This window comes from Ixodes scapularis, unplaced genomic scaffold (genome assembly GCF_016920785.2).
Source record: "Ixodes scapularis isolate PalLabHiFi unplaced genomic scaffold, ASM1692078v2 PGA_scaffold12__126_contigs__length_90152505, whole genome shotgun sequence".
In the NCBI taxonomy this organism is placed as follows: Eukaryota; Metazoa; Arthropoda; class Arachnida; order Ixodida; family Ixodidae; genus Ixodes; species Ixodes scapularis.
Window position 1 is genome coordinate 72,355,188 of NW_024609838.1, and position 14,416 is coordinate 72,369,603.

The 14,416-nt window shown below is 45.1% G+C and overlaps 1 protein-coding gene across 1 annotated transcript; it reads right to left on the reverse strand.

Moving 5' to 3' along the window:
• Positions 1–8,895: 8,895 nt before the first annotated feature.
• On the reverse strand, positions 8,896–9,411 carry LOC115318968. Its single transcript, XM_029978732.2, has one exon. The coding sequence runs from the start codon at positions 9,409–9,411 to the stop codon at positions 8,896–8,898; it is 516 nt and encodes a 171-aa protein (XP_029834592.2).
• Between the last annotated feature and the right edge of the window lie 5,005 nt (positions 9,412–14,416).

Consider the following 14,416-nt stretch of genomic DNA (forward strand, 5'->3'; position numbering starts at 1 on the left):
TTGGCCTCGCCATCATTGCTGCCGTACGGCAAAAACTCCTTGTTTAAGTGCGGGGAGGGAGGGGGGAGGAGTTTGCGTTTTCCTGAAGATGTGCCTGTAGACTTGACAGGCAGGTGACAGTGAAAGGAACATCCAATAAATCTGGAAGATCTTAGGTGTATGGCCCCTAGGAAGAGGCACGTTTGGTGGAGTATCTCCACAACTGCCATCTCCATCAGTGTCTTCGCCCTCATCGCTAAGTCAGAGTTGACTTCTTCACCTGATGGAAAAACATCTCCTTTTCACTGAAATTATGAAGACGCGAAAGCATTCGGAAATAAGGTAGCCATGCTTTCTCAGCGACGTGCAGTCATAAAACCAAGCCCCTCCCCCTTTTTTTTTTTGTTTGGTAACGTATTGTGTTGTTTTCTATGAAAAGCAAAGGAAGGCAGCGCCAACGGCTTCAGAAACTCTGCAGGAGATGGCGCTACGCGGCCCCTTAATAACCTTCATGTAGTCTACCTTGATAAAGTCGTTTTTACTACCACCAACCATTGTTGTGGAAACGCGCAAGACACGTGCCACGACCCCACGACTCCCACGAGTGGGTGGTCCACCGCGAAAAATTGTGTTTGTGTGTATGTTTATACAGCCTGAAGGTAGTTTGCCTCAACTGGTGGCTGTCACTTGCAGAGCACTGTGCAACGCCTGCGCAGCCGTGGAGTGGGAGGGTCGTGTCGTCCAGCACGTCGTCTGATGTGGACCCGGAGCCGCGCGCTGGCTGATTTGCCGTCACAGGAAATTTACTCCCGTACTTCGAAGGTCGCTCGGCCTACCATATCCGAATCGATTATCGAGAACTGTCTACAATTTTTCGGGCACATACGAACAATCTCGTAGCTGCTGCTGATTATGCTTCTCGGGCAACGTTATCTGGGCAAAAGTATTTTCATACAGCGACGCTGTGTTTCTTCGTTGTTATTGTTTTCTTTTTCGTGGCTTTACGATAAAAATAAACGCCAAAAGGCGGCACCAACAGGTTCATCACGTTATTTAAAGCTAGACACTGTCGTTTCCTGTTAAACAGGGCTGTCGAATAGCGCAGCATGCATGATTCACGATATATCGGCTCTGTTTAGTGTTGAAGTTAGGAATGACAGTGCACAATTCGAATGGAAGCAGTGATCGCACACTCCTACTTTTAGCCTTCAAAGTGCGTGAGTGAATTTCCCTTGACGGCAAACCTGGCAGCGCGTGGCTCCGTCCGTAGCAGACGACACGCTGGACGCCACGCCCCTCCCACTTTGCGGCTGCGCAGCGGTTCCGCAGCCGGCCATACCAGGGATGCGCTCCTGTGTTCTCTTCAAGCGTCACACTACATACACGAGTTACTAAGCAGAAATCACAACTAAAACGCCTTATTTGTAATCGTCCTTTATAAGATACACAGCTCCAAATCACCATATCTAGTTGTCACTTGTCTTAATCCTTGAACCCCTGTCTGTTCCTTTCTTTTTATTTCTCGTTCCTTCCCACCTTCTAAGAGCCCCTGGCAGGCGCCGTTTTCATTGTTTGTACGTATGGCGCGTGCTAAGCTTAGGAGTTGTACGCTGGGCTGTGGACTTGTGAACAAAAGCTAAATTGGTATGGGACAGGGGGAGGCTTATGGGGCTTCACTTCAGCCCTGTGCTTCAGCCCCCCCCCCCTTCACAAAAGCATTTCTTCCCTCTCTCTCTCTCTCCCCTCCCCTCCCTCCCCCCCCCCCCCACCCCCGCCCCGAAAACAATTCCTGTGTATGCCACTGATCTTGCTACAACCTTTAGATAAGCTGCAGACGACATGCCACCGTCATTGAATCTCCCTTTATCCCAGTATGTCTCCGTCGTCCTTTTATGCCATAGTTAGTTTGTTGTACATTTTATAGCTCTGGTCGCTTTTTCACCCCAATTCATCTGATATAAAACGATGTCGGAACGCGCTTCTCTTGGTATCGTTTAACGCGTGCAAGCGCGGAATGGCGTCATGTGCGACAGTGTGAAGCTCTTTTCGACCGATCACTGATGCTTACCAGCAGGATTTTGCGCTGAATTTATCCTTTATTACAGGCCAGTGGTTCTCAAATGAAGGTCCGCGGAGGTATTCTAGGGGTCCGCGAAGCCCAGCCTCATCAGTCAAGCCCAGCAATAAAAGTTGTCTTGTCTGAGATTCAGAAGAAACGTAGCAATTTTCGAGTGAGTTTTCTCGTGTATATGTCACTAAAAGAAGTCTACTCCACGCTAGCCCTTAGTTATATCCATTCATTAAATCATTTGTGTAATTAAACTATAACTTTTCCTTCCCCTCACCACGAACAGGGTCCTCCATCATATCCGCCGATTCGCAAGAGGTCCGCGAATCATCAGTCCTCGAGAACCACTGCTCCAGACAATTTTTCTGCCCTCGGCATGTATTCCCTGGTTGTTACCTTCATAATAAATAATTCACGGTATAAGTCGCACCCATTATGCATATTGTATTAGACACTGAGTTGCCTGTAGATGAGACTGCATTAATGTTAAGTAAATTAATTTATATGATCTTATTCCTTGATAACCACATTTCGGTGCATAGAAGTGCCGCACCCGTGGTATACTTCTGCGATCATACATCTGTCACTGATTTAGTGGTTTATGGGGGTATAATTGTTGTCTCGTGTACAAGGAAGCGCTGAAGATGCTGAAAAGCTCGAAGGAAATCTCGAAAGATGTAACAAATTGGTATTGTTCTTTAATAAGCAGCGACCAATTTATGGTGAAGTATGACTCTCATAACATACATTTGCAAACACTTTTTGCGTCAATTAAGTGTAAGCTTGTTTCGAATATAAGCTTTCGCTGGGACGATGTTTTCTGATTATTTATTATTATTATTTTGCCTAAGCAATTTGGGTCGAAGCCCGTGGTCGAAGCTACGGAGTGTGTTCGCATACCTTGCTCCATATCATAGTTTCGCTCCCTTCACTTTAGACTTGCCCAGAGAGTTGCAAGGGCGAACCAACCGGGGGGTGGAGGGGGGGAGGCGCTTGTTTCCTCCCCCCCCCCCAGTTTTCAGAGTGGGGGGCAAAGCATGTGTTTTGCCCCCCCCCCCCCCCCCCCCTGAAACAGCCGCCACCGGGCAGGGCAAATACTTTGCTTTTCATCAGGGGTCGGATGTCTTTGCTGGCATAGCTTACATACTTTTCACTTTCTCTTGCAACTCCGTTCACTCATAAGCTGACAGTGCGAGTTGCATGCTCACTTTGACCAGTTGTACGTCTTTCTTTCGCCACGTGATCACTCTCCCGCTCCGTATCCCCACCCGCAGAGAGAGGGGTCAGGTGATGAAAAGGAAGCGGTCGATTGGTCTCGCGAGAGCGTTGCTCCTACCGCACTGTCATCTTAGGGGCCTTCGGGGAGAGGTCACCTTTACCTCCGGCCCTGGAGGTCACTCATCTCCACTCCTTTGGGATCGGGGAAACAGAGAGATCGGTGGCCGAGTGGGCTAGGGCACACCAGCTCGGAGCACGTGGAGCGAAAGCTCGCCCTGCAGATCCCAGGGATCCTGGGCTCAATCCCCACCTTTGCCCGTTCCGATCTGGATGCATCCGCAGTGTCACTACTGCGGCTAGAGGTTGTACTGCTAAATTGCTCATCTACAGTGAGTGACTCGTCGCAACTTTGAAATGCCTGACCAACTACACGCTGCATAAATATCCACACAACCCGAATTATTATCGGGGAAACTAGGTGTCGTTTGGCTAGGCTTTTCCGTTGGTTTCATAGCAGCTGCTGGCTACACTTGGAGAAAGGATTTAAGGTGCCGTTTGGCACGGCTTCAAAGCTGATGACGTCGGCTCGCTCCATGGGACAGATAATGCTTTAGCATTAATAATTGGTGCACGTTCTTTCCATGAGCCAGCAGCCGCCGTTGTGAGCGAGCACACGCAGCTAAATTGACGTCATAGTCCCCCATTCGCGCTTAAGACGACAGTGAAATGTATGAGCTTCGGGCCAAAGGAGGATAGAGACAGACTTCTCGTCCCCACAAGTAAAAGCTACGTGATTGTTAGACCATGCAATTACGTAGCTTTCACTTTCGTTTACCTTTTACACCAGACCCAACTGTGGAGATGAAAAGCTTGTCGTTATTCTCTTTTTCCCCGGAGTCCACACATTTCATTGTCATCTTAAGCGTGAATCGGGGTCTATGAGGGTGATCGGTGGCCGAATGGGTTAGCGCACACCAGCTCTAAGCATGTGGAGCGAAAACTCGCGCTGCAGAACCCGGGGATCCTGTGTTCAATCCCCAACCCTGCCCGTTTCGATCTGGATGAGCATCGCGCCGGCGTGACAATATGTCACCATGTTCTGACAGACTAAACTCCTGCTGTATAAACAACCTACGACTTTTTTTTTGTTTTGTCTTGTTTTGGGGGATTATGACGTCAATCAGGCACGTAGCCAGGATTTCGATTTGGGGGGGGGGGGGGGGCGCCATGACACATCAAAGTTAGTGATTTATACAGCGCAAGGTCGGTCTGCCAGTAGGGGCGACACTGGTTTACACTGTAGATGAGCAATTTAGCCAGTGCAGTACGACTGCTAACCTGGGGTCTTTAACGTGCTCACGTAGTAGTGATACACGACCGCACGCCGGTACGATGCTCATCCAGATCGAAACGGGCAGGGGTGAGGCTCGAACCCAGGACCCCTGGGTTCTGCAGCGCGAGCTTTCGCTCCACGCGCGTCGAGCTGGGGGGATCGGTGGCCGAGTGAGCGCACACCCAGCGCCATGACAATTTGCTGTATGAGGGGGTGGGGAGAGAAGGCCCCAGCAAGATGGAAGATTTCGGGAGGGAGGGGGGCATACCAGCCTTCCCCCCCCTCCCCAAAAGCCAGGGAGGGGAGCTCGGGCCCCATGGCCCCACCCCCTGGATACGTGCCTGACGAGTTTTAGAATGGGAGGCCCCAAAGCTTTGGGTGCCCCAAACAGCTTAGGGCGTCCCACTGCGCATGCGCAGAACTTCTGCGCATGCCCACTGCGATGCCCCGAGCTGCTTGGGGCACCCAAAGCTTTGGAGCCCCCTATTCTAAAACTCGCTCATTTCGTTGCGTGTGCTCACGCACACCGGCGCCTTTTGGCTCGTGGAAAGATGGTAATACCGTTAAGAACGGATCCCTGACGTTAATGACCTTTATTTATTTTTATTTTATTTATTTTATTTAGGTATACTGTTAACCCGTTAGGGTTGTTACAGGGGTGCACAAGGCACGAGAATACATATGACCAAATACAAAAAGAAACAAGGACACTGTATCAACAACAATTCAAACATACAAAAATAGCGCTTGACATTGAATTTATAAATCGTCAAACAGCGACGAAGCAAAGACATCACACAATAACATCACAATTTTCTCATGATTATACGTGAATAGGAAATACTAAGGATTCGATAGATATCATTGAAAAAGGTTCAGAATGCTTTTTTCAAACAAGGTTAGTGTATTTGCTGTTGTTAATTCTTGTGGTAGGCTGTTCCAATCAGTTATCGTTCTTGGAAAAAAGGAGTATTTATATGCATCATTATTTGCGTATCTATTTGGTAGTGGTTTAAGTGGTTGCCTCTGAGAGGCCTGATCTGCCGAGCAACTATGTAAGGGTCCGTATTAAAATTAAATTGGCCATTTTGTAGCACATAAAAGAATTTAAGGCGTGCTATTTTTCTACGGTCACAGAGCGTTGGAAGGTTGAGATAGTTAAGCATTTCCTGTACTGATTCTGTTCTCTGATATCTCGACAATATAAATCTGGCTGCCATCCTTTGTATTTTTTCTAGTTTATTTATCTGATAGGCTCTAAAAGGATCCCAAATTATAGAAGCGTACTCTAGAGTAGGCCGTATTAGTGCTTTATATGCAGTTAGTCTTGTCTCAGGGGGAGCGAGCTTGAGATTGCGCTTGAGATACCAGAGTTTTTTCCTAGCAGCTGAGCACACATTGTCATGGTGGGTTTTCCAGCTTAAGTTTGATGATATGGTAAGGCCAAGATATTTAAACTCGTTCACCTGTACTAAAGGTTCGTTTCCAAGCTTGTATACGAATGGTAGAATATTTTGTTTTTTGTTAGTTATAGTACAGTGTATAGTTTTAGTTAAGTTAATTTTCATTTTTGACTCCTTACACCATTTTTCTACTGTCTGCAGTGCCGAATTAAGCCGGACCTGATCATCGTGGCAAGAGATAACTGAATACAACAAGCAGTCATCTGCAAACAGGCGCACCGCAATAGAGGGTCCTATATTTTCCACTATATCGTTTATATAGCACAAGAATAAAACAGGTCCCAAAACGGATCCCTGCGGAACGCCCGAGGGAACGCGGACATAACAAGAGTTTGTTTTACTTATTTCTACAAATTGTTTTCTATTTGTAAGGTAGGCCTTGATCCACAGGATAACTTTATGGTTTATACCCAGTTTCAGTAATTTATTTATAAGTTCAGGATGGGGTACTCGGTCGAAAGCTTTCGATAGGTCTAGGCTTAAGGCATCGATCTGCCCTCTGTTGTTCATAGACGTGGCGAAGTCATGCAATGTTTCTGTAAGCTGGGTCACAGTGGAGAGGGATTTTCGAAATCCATGCTGGTTCGAAAGAAAGATATTTGAATGTTCTAAAAACTTAAACAACTCCTTTGAAACAATGTGCTCTAGTAGTTTGCAACATGCACACGTGAGGGAAATGGGACGATAATTTTCAACTGAATGTTTATCTCCAGATTTATAAACTGGAACGACCCTCGCTGATAACCAATCTAATGGTACTTCGCAATTTACTAGACTAGCACTAAAAATAACAAAAAGATATTTTGAGACCCACTCGGCGTAGCGCCTTAGGAAGGTATTGGGTATTTCGTCTGGACCGACTTCTTTCTTCGTGTCCATATCTAATAGTAGCGCAAAGATACCCTCTTCTGTAACTTGCAATTCTGGCATATTCGAGTGTGACTCATGACTAAATTCACCAGCATTTTCGGCGAGGTCACAATTGTCTAAGAAAACTGACTGAAAGAAATCATTAAACGAATTCGCCATTTCACCTGGATCAGTGATGACATGATTGTCATGAGCCACGTACTGCACACTATCTCTCGACGGCGCGAGGTGACGCCAAAACCTACGAGGTGATGTTCTTATAAATTCAGGCATGACCTCAGTAAAGTATCGTTCCTTTGCAGATTTTAGTTTATCTTTAAGAATACGAGATATCTCTTGGATTGTAGTTTTATTACGCGGCTTTTTATTTCGTTGACGTGCTATTCTACGCTTGAGATGAATTATCTCTCTCGTTACCCAGGGGTTTTGCTTTGCAACACGTTTCACTTTTTTTGGAACGAACTTATCAAGACAGTAACGTATTATCTTTTTGAATTGATTCCACAACTGGTTCACGTCTTGTATATCTACGAAAGAAGAAAGGCTTATTTCTGAATGATCCAGAATACTGACGTCATCAGCTCTACTGTAATCATACACTTCAGTTGTCGGGCAGTTTGCATTTAGTGATTGAGCGGTTAATTTGATGGACAGCAACACCAATTTATGATCCGACAATCCATCTTCAACAATCACCTCATAATTTTTCAAAGATTCTGACACAAAAATTAAATCTAGTATAGAACGGGAAGAATCAGTAATTCTAGTAAACTCTTGAACCACCTGTGATAGATTGTTAGAAAAAGCAATGTCAAGCAATAATTCACCGCTTTTAGCATCTGTCACACCAGGATCTAGTTGGTGCCATTTAACGCTAGGAAGATTAAAATCACCAGAAATTATTATTTTAGATCTACAGGTGACATTTTCTTGTAAATAATCATAGATATTCTCTAAAAACTGCGGCGATGAATCAGGTGATCTATAAACCCCGCCAATTACAATGGAATGCCCGCCGAACTTTACTCGGCACCACAAACTCTCAGTAAATGAACACTCAGGCATCAAAATACACGAAAGGTAGTTCTTGTAAATTAAAGCGACTCCCCCACCACGGGAGCCTCTGTCTTTTCTGAGTATTTTGTATGATGGTGGCACAATCTCGCAATCATTTATGTGGTCATGTAACCAGGTTTCGGTAACTACAGCAATATGCGGGTTGTACAGCAGTAACAAGTGCTCCAGACTTTCCACTTTGTTAAGAATGCTTCTTGCATTCACGTTAATCAGACGTAGGCATTTTTCTTTGTTATCAGGGAGTTATCTAGCTTGCTTTTGCGAACCTCGATGGCTGCCAACTTTTTCACGACAATCATCGGCATCGTTCCAGACGAACATTTGGTCATCTATCTGAATCTTATCATGAATAAGTCGTACGCGAGTTCCACTGGCCCTCTCCGATCTTGCGCTATCCCAAAGGTGTTTACGCCTGTCTAGGGTGACTTGGGAATAATCATTCGATACCGATATCTTTGATCCCTTTAGCTTTTTGCAATTCCTAAACACAAGCACTTTTTCATTGTAATCATACAGTTTTAGGATGACCGGTCGAATTTTTCCATCTGTCCTTTTTCCAAGCCTGTGTATTCGTTCCACTGTCTTCACAGTTACGCCTAGTTGTTGTTGGAAGACAGTATTTATCACACTTTGTTTCAGGTTCTGAACCGTTTCATTTGGCGTTTCAGGAATGCCAAATACTATTAGGTTATTTCTCCTACCTCTATCCTCAAGATCTGCTATCTTTTCGCGTTGTAAGTAGACCAATTCTTCTAGACTCTGAAGCGTTCCTTGTAGCTGCAATATCTGCTGATTACTCTTCTGGAGGACGTCAAGGGCTGTCTCAAGGTGGGTGATTTTATCGGCCATTGCGTTTTGTCTTTGCTGGGACGCTATCTGGTTTTCCTTTACTTCTTAAGTTCACTTTTCAGCTGTTTTTGGTTTTCGAGCACTTGGGAAATCATCGTTTCTAGTCTCGTCTCTGGGTCCGGGTTTCGTTCGACGTCACCAGAAAGAAGTAACAGCAGATTATCCCGACAATTCATGGCACAATCAAAGAACACTTGTGGGCACGGCAGAACAATAATAAATCGGTTGTCACTTCTAAAGTTAACGCAATTTCCATCACTAACCTGTTGGATTACAAACAGGAGCGGCATGTTAGATGACTTGTCGGTTCCGAAGTTGCCGTGCCCAGTGACGATTGCCGCCGCGGGATCCGCTCTTGTACTGCTCCGGCACTGTTCCATGGTTGCTGCGCGATGATTGTGCAGCAGGCCTGCGATGCTGTGGTTGACGGGCGGGACGAAGGTTTCTTGCTGGACGAATCCGGGTCCCAAGGCGAGAGTAGCCGACGACGGGCCGTGAGGCGGACACGCGGTGCATATTAGCAGCATCTGTTGGATTACAAACAGGAGCGGCATGTTAGATGACTTGTCGGTTCCGAAGTTGCCGTGCCCACTGACCTACCTATAAAACACGCGTTCCTTTTTCACCCCACGCAGTTGAAGTTGCAGAAAAAATTAAAGAAAAACGACAAACATTCCAATTGAATATTGCATATATTCACTTGGAATGTTTTTCACTTTACACGAGTTTACTGGCACTAGTGGGACTTAAGGATACTCGCACGCAGCGCCACTGACCAAGAAACTCCTTTGTTGCGATGTCATTTCAAGGACAAAAGCGAGCGTTTTCTTTCAATCTCTTCCTTCGCAAAACTTGATGACGTAGCTGGGGGATCGCAGTATCCCCCAATGCCGATATTTTAATGTGGCTCACAGATTGGACCCGAGCATTCGTGAGCACTCGATTTGGACTCGTGATAATCAATAGCTCGACAAGCATTCGGGTAGTGGCCCGTGTCCAATCGCTGCAATGACGAGAGTAGCCGAACCATAACAACGTCTGGAACTCAGTGCGTTTCATGTGCTATCAGCTCCAGATCAGGTGGCCGCTTGTTCTGGCTGTTAAGTTGAGAAAATAAACGCTGCTAGTTTTTTTTTTTCTTTTTTTTTGCGTGTGGTGCAAAACGAACGCGTGTTGCACAGGTCATCAACATCTAAAATAAATGGTTGTGTGAACATTTATACAACGTGTATTTAGTCAGCCATTTTAGAGTTGCGACGAGTCACTCGCTGTAGATGAGCAATTTAGCCAGTGCAGTACAACCGCTAGCCTGAGGTCTTTAACGTGCACCACGGAGTAGTGATACACATCCGTACGCCGGTACGATGTTTATCCCAATCGAAGCGGGCAGGGATTGAACCCAAGCCCTGGGTTCTGCAGCGCTAACTTCCGCTCCACACGCTCCGAGCTGGTGTCCCACTGATTCCCCAAAAGCAAAGCAAGTCGGATGTTGTGCATGTTTATACTGTGAGATGTCAGTATGGCCCCAAGGAATAGGGCACGACATGAAGAATTCATGACAGCTAGGAGAGGAGCAAAAAGACGGTGGTTAGGAAAATAATTTATAAGGCCCCCCCGAGAAGTAAAAATGGGCAAGTGCACAGTGCACTCAGTTTAATACACAAGATTCACGCACCGAGAGAACTTCAGAACAGCCCAACGTTCCATCAGATACATTGATTACAAACACCGCGGGTATGTTCCGTGTTCTTCAAGAGTGTCTTCAGTGTAAGTTCGGCTCTGGCTTTCAGTAGTATGTAGTATCTGTTCTAGGATCCTATACACCTTTTGTGATGCATCACATGAATGACATTACACACACCGTCCTGCCCGACCGTGTAAACACAGCGCTCGTTCTATGTGCCTCTCAGTCTGCATTTTTATTGTGCTGTGTCTATTTTTTACAATAATAAATAGTCGTATCAACCTCTTCCGTTCTGTTTCTAGTCAATAGCAGAAATAGTATACTGCATATTCTTTTCTGAAGGAACACAACGGCATGGCACTCAGTTGGTCGAACGTTTCAGCAAACAAACGACCGCCTCCCAACTCTTCATTAAAAAACACTTAAAACAAAAAAAGAAAGCGACACAAACAATACTTGTCGTTGTGCCGGCCCGTTGTTTGTGCCCTTGCTCCCCTTCCCTCCCCTCCCCCCCTCCCCCTCCCCCCTCACCGCCACCACCTTTTCCTTACGTCCGAAAATCGCACCCACTGTATTTCTGCAGTGGGCGTACAACCAGTACATACTCAAAAAAGACAATGGGCCGCCATCACTCAACCGCCATGTTGTTTGTGTTTAGCGGCATAGAGAATAGCACGATACCACCGCACGGAATGATTTTCCAACCTTTGTTTCTTACCGCATGTCCATAGAAATATAAAATAAAATTTAAAAAATAATTTTGTTAATTAAACAGGATCTATTAACTTTGCAAATACAAAACAAATTTGTTGTGTTTACATTCAAACGTGTTTCAATTTCTGCGGATCTGTTGTGTCATGGCGCTCACCAGTCCTGTGAACAAGGTTAGTTCACTTTAACAAGGTGCAGGATTGGTGAGATATTTTACTTTTTTGGCTTTTCTGCAAACATTATTAAAGATGACATTCGAATTGGTTCGTCGAAAGATCGATAAGCGCATCAGGAATGGAATAAATGTCATAACTATACTCTACTAGACGAAACTTCCTTGCTCTTACCTAGCGGCCCAAGTACGCTGAACGTTACATCGAACCTGCGTTGGTGAGTTGAAACTCTTGTGTTGCTTTATACATAATAAAATCATAGTTTTACCGAGCGAATGGGTGTAATTTAATTTTTTTTCTCTGCTGTTATGAAATTCCTGTGATGTTGCCCGTTGGTGCGTCGTTCTCATGCCGTGTATTTTTGACCGCTCGTATGTGTCGAACCTGGGCTGCCTGGGCTGCTGTTTTCGATTCGCGAAATAGTTACATTTGAAGTGTTATGCTTTTTTGACGAATGCATTATTTTGTAGCTAACACTTGGCAAACTCAACGATCCTTACAAAAATTTAACTGTATAAATCGAACTCTAATTCCATCCTTTTCCCTAAAGCATTCAAGTGCAGAAGAAAACCATTTAAAATTTACCAAGCTTGGCGAATTCGCAAAACTGTAATTGCGGATCGAAGCTAGAACGTGCTTTTCAGGCAACGAGGTATTTATCGTTTTAGTGTCTGGGGCATGTAATGCGCAGACACTTAACTAGGGCATGCAATGCAAATGAAGCACATTGTAAGGGCAAATCTCAACACAAAAAGTGTTTTTTTTTTCTTTTTCTTCGCTAAGCACTTTAGCCGCTTTTTGCTGATAAGGCCTGCAACATTGATTAGTATCAAACTGCAATTCACCGGGGAAACACGTTTTTTTTTTTTTTTTTTTACATGTGAAGTTACATATTTTTTCTGCTTTGATATAGTGAATGTTTGTTCAAGCTCTTTAGTTGTCTTGCGTGAATAAATAAGGTGAAGCTGGACAGCATTTGACACCTTAAGTAGACAGTTCTGATGCTTAGAAAAAGTGTCGCACCAGTAATATTAAATACTTTTGTATGGGTCACAATATAAGATTTTAAATGTGCCATTGTGAGTTTCAAAGCAAGAAGTTCCTTTCATGAAAAATGCATAGAGTTCGACAAGTTTTTCACACAGTGTTTTAGCTTAAAACTCGATGAGAGGATGTCTTGCACTTCTTATCTATGTGACGTCGTGCCCAAACCGGCTTTCTTGACGGGCGTGCCATGCATCGAGATGGGCGGTACATGTAATTTCAGGTTGCTACCTTTTGTTTCTAGACCGTGGTTTAGACATTCTTGTTGTGCTCACTGGCATGCGTGTTCTCGTGCTCTTCTGCGACACGCTGGTCGTCCCAGCATCTGACACAAGGTGCCGTTTCGGTGGTTGCCTGATGAGAGTCTGCTACTGACATTTAAGGGTACTATTATAGTGAGGGTGTACAACATCGTAAGAGGCCTGTTTGATTTGCCTAAAGTGGCTGAACTAGTTTAGCAGTGCAGGAACTGGCGCATTCGATTCACCCTGAAGTTGCACAGCCGCTGCACTGGCACATTCAATTCATCCCAGTTCTAAACGAGTTCAGACCCAGTTCCTCAAAAGCTTGCACCAGCTCCGGAGTCAGTTCAGTGTCTGTGCAGAAGCAGACAAGAGCAGATGACACCCCTCGCCCATCTCTGCTTGTGGTGCCATTTCTCGGAGCTCTTGCTCAAATGTCTGCAATGTTTAACAATAACGCCCAGTGAGAGGTTACATTTCCTTTCACTTATGAAAATAATGCACCCATGGTGGACACAGAATCAAGATCCTAACCTAGGGTAGGAATGTGCTCAATTATGATATTCTGAAAGCGTTTTATGCACCTGCTTGCACAGGTTTTGCTCCCCGTGGTAAGCGTTGAAAGATTGACTCGTGTAAATTGTTTCTTTTTGATGCTACGTGGTGCTATGTTCATATTCTTCTTAAAAGACACAGGACTATCACACTCTTGATAGCCCCCGCCTTGAGTAGCTCTTGGATGCAGACTGACGATCCCGATACATTGCAGAGGTCTGGGATCTAATACAAGAGCACTTGCATGCCCCATAGCTGAGCATAATACTGCATGCTTTGTCCGCTGGTATTTGGGGACGCCCACTAGTGGGCCTGGGAAAAACGCAGAGAATCGGCATTGGCATACTAGTTCCACGTCAATCTTTCTTGAGAATCAGAATAAATGCTTCAACTTGACACCAAGGTGACAGTTGATAACTGTTTTGGCCAAAACGCTCTCGTCAGGCCTTCGTCTTCGAAGTGGCCGCGCACGGCCGCCAGTAACTCCAGACGTGAAATCATCCTGATGCTGCGCATCTATCATCTAAATGCGAAATTCTAGAGACTTGGCCTGAATCTACTATTGCTAAATGAATGTGAAGGAATCTGGACAAAGGCATTTCATACATAAAACTTTTTAGTAGACTGGAGTAAGGAAATATCCACAGAAAAGACTTCGTTTTTATACATTAAAACTAAGGAAATGCCGAATGGTCTCATCAAACTGCGAATAATTACATGTAGCAGACAACGTGGTGCGGTGAAACAAGAGCTAACAGATGCATACGACACCCTGTGCTTCCGCTCCGAAAGCGGATCACAGCGCCAGTCCTAACGCGGTGGCTGCACTGGTTCTGCGCCCTCATGGTTAACAATGTTCATTTTGGGCAGATGCGTTTTGTCAGGCATGATACACAGTTTTTACCGTTCTATAACTATGTGGTTCAAGGGGGATGACGTTTTTCTAGCGGCACAATGATAAATAAAGAGTTTGAGCAAAAGGGTAGTGCTTAAAATGGCACAAAAAGAGGAGCACAAGCATAAATTACCATTCGTATTCACCACGAATTATATCCTCCTCACGTAGCGCCATTCGGGAACAAATGTATTTCTATAAGTATCTGCATTCTGGAATACTTTTTCGCCGTTTTGCAGAAGTATCTCGGGGATA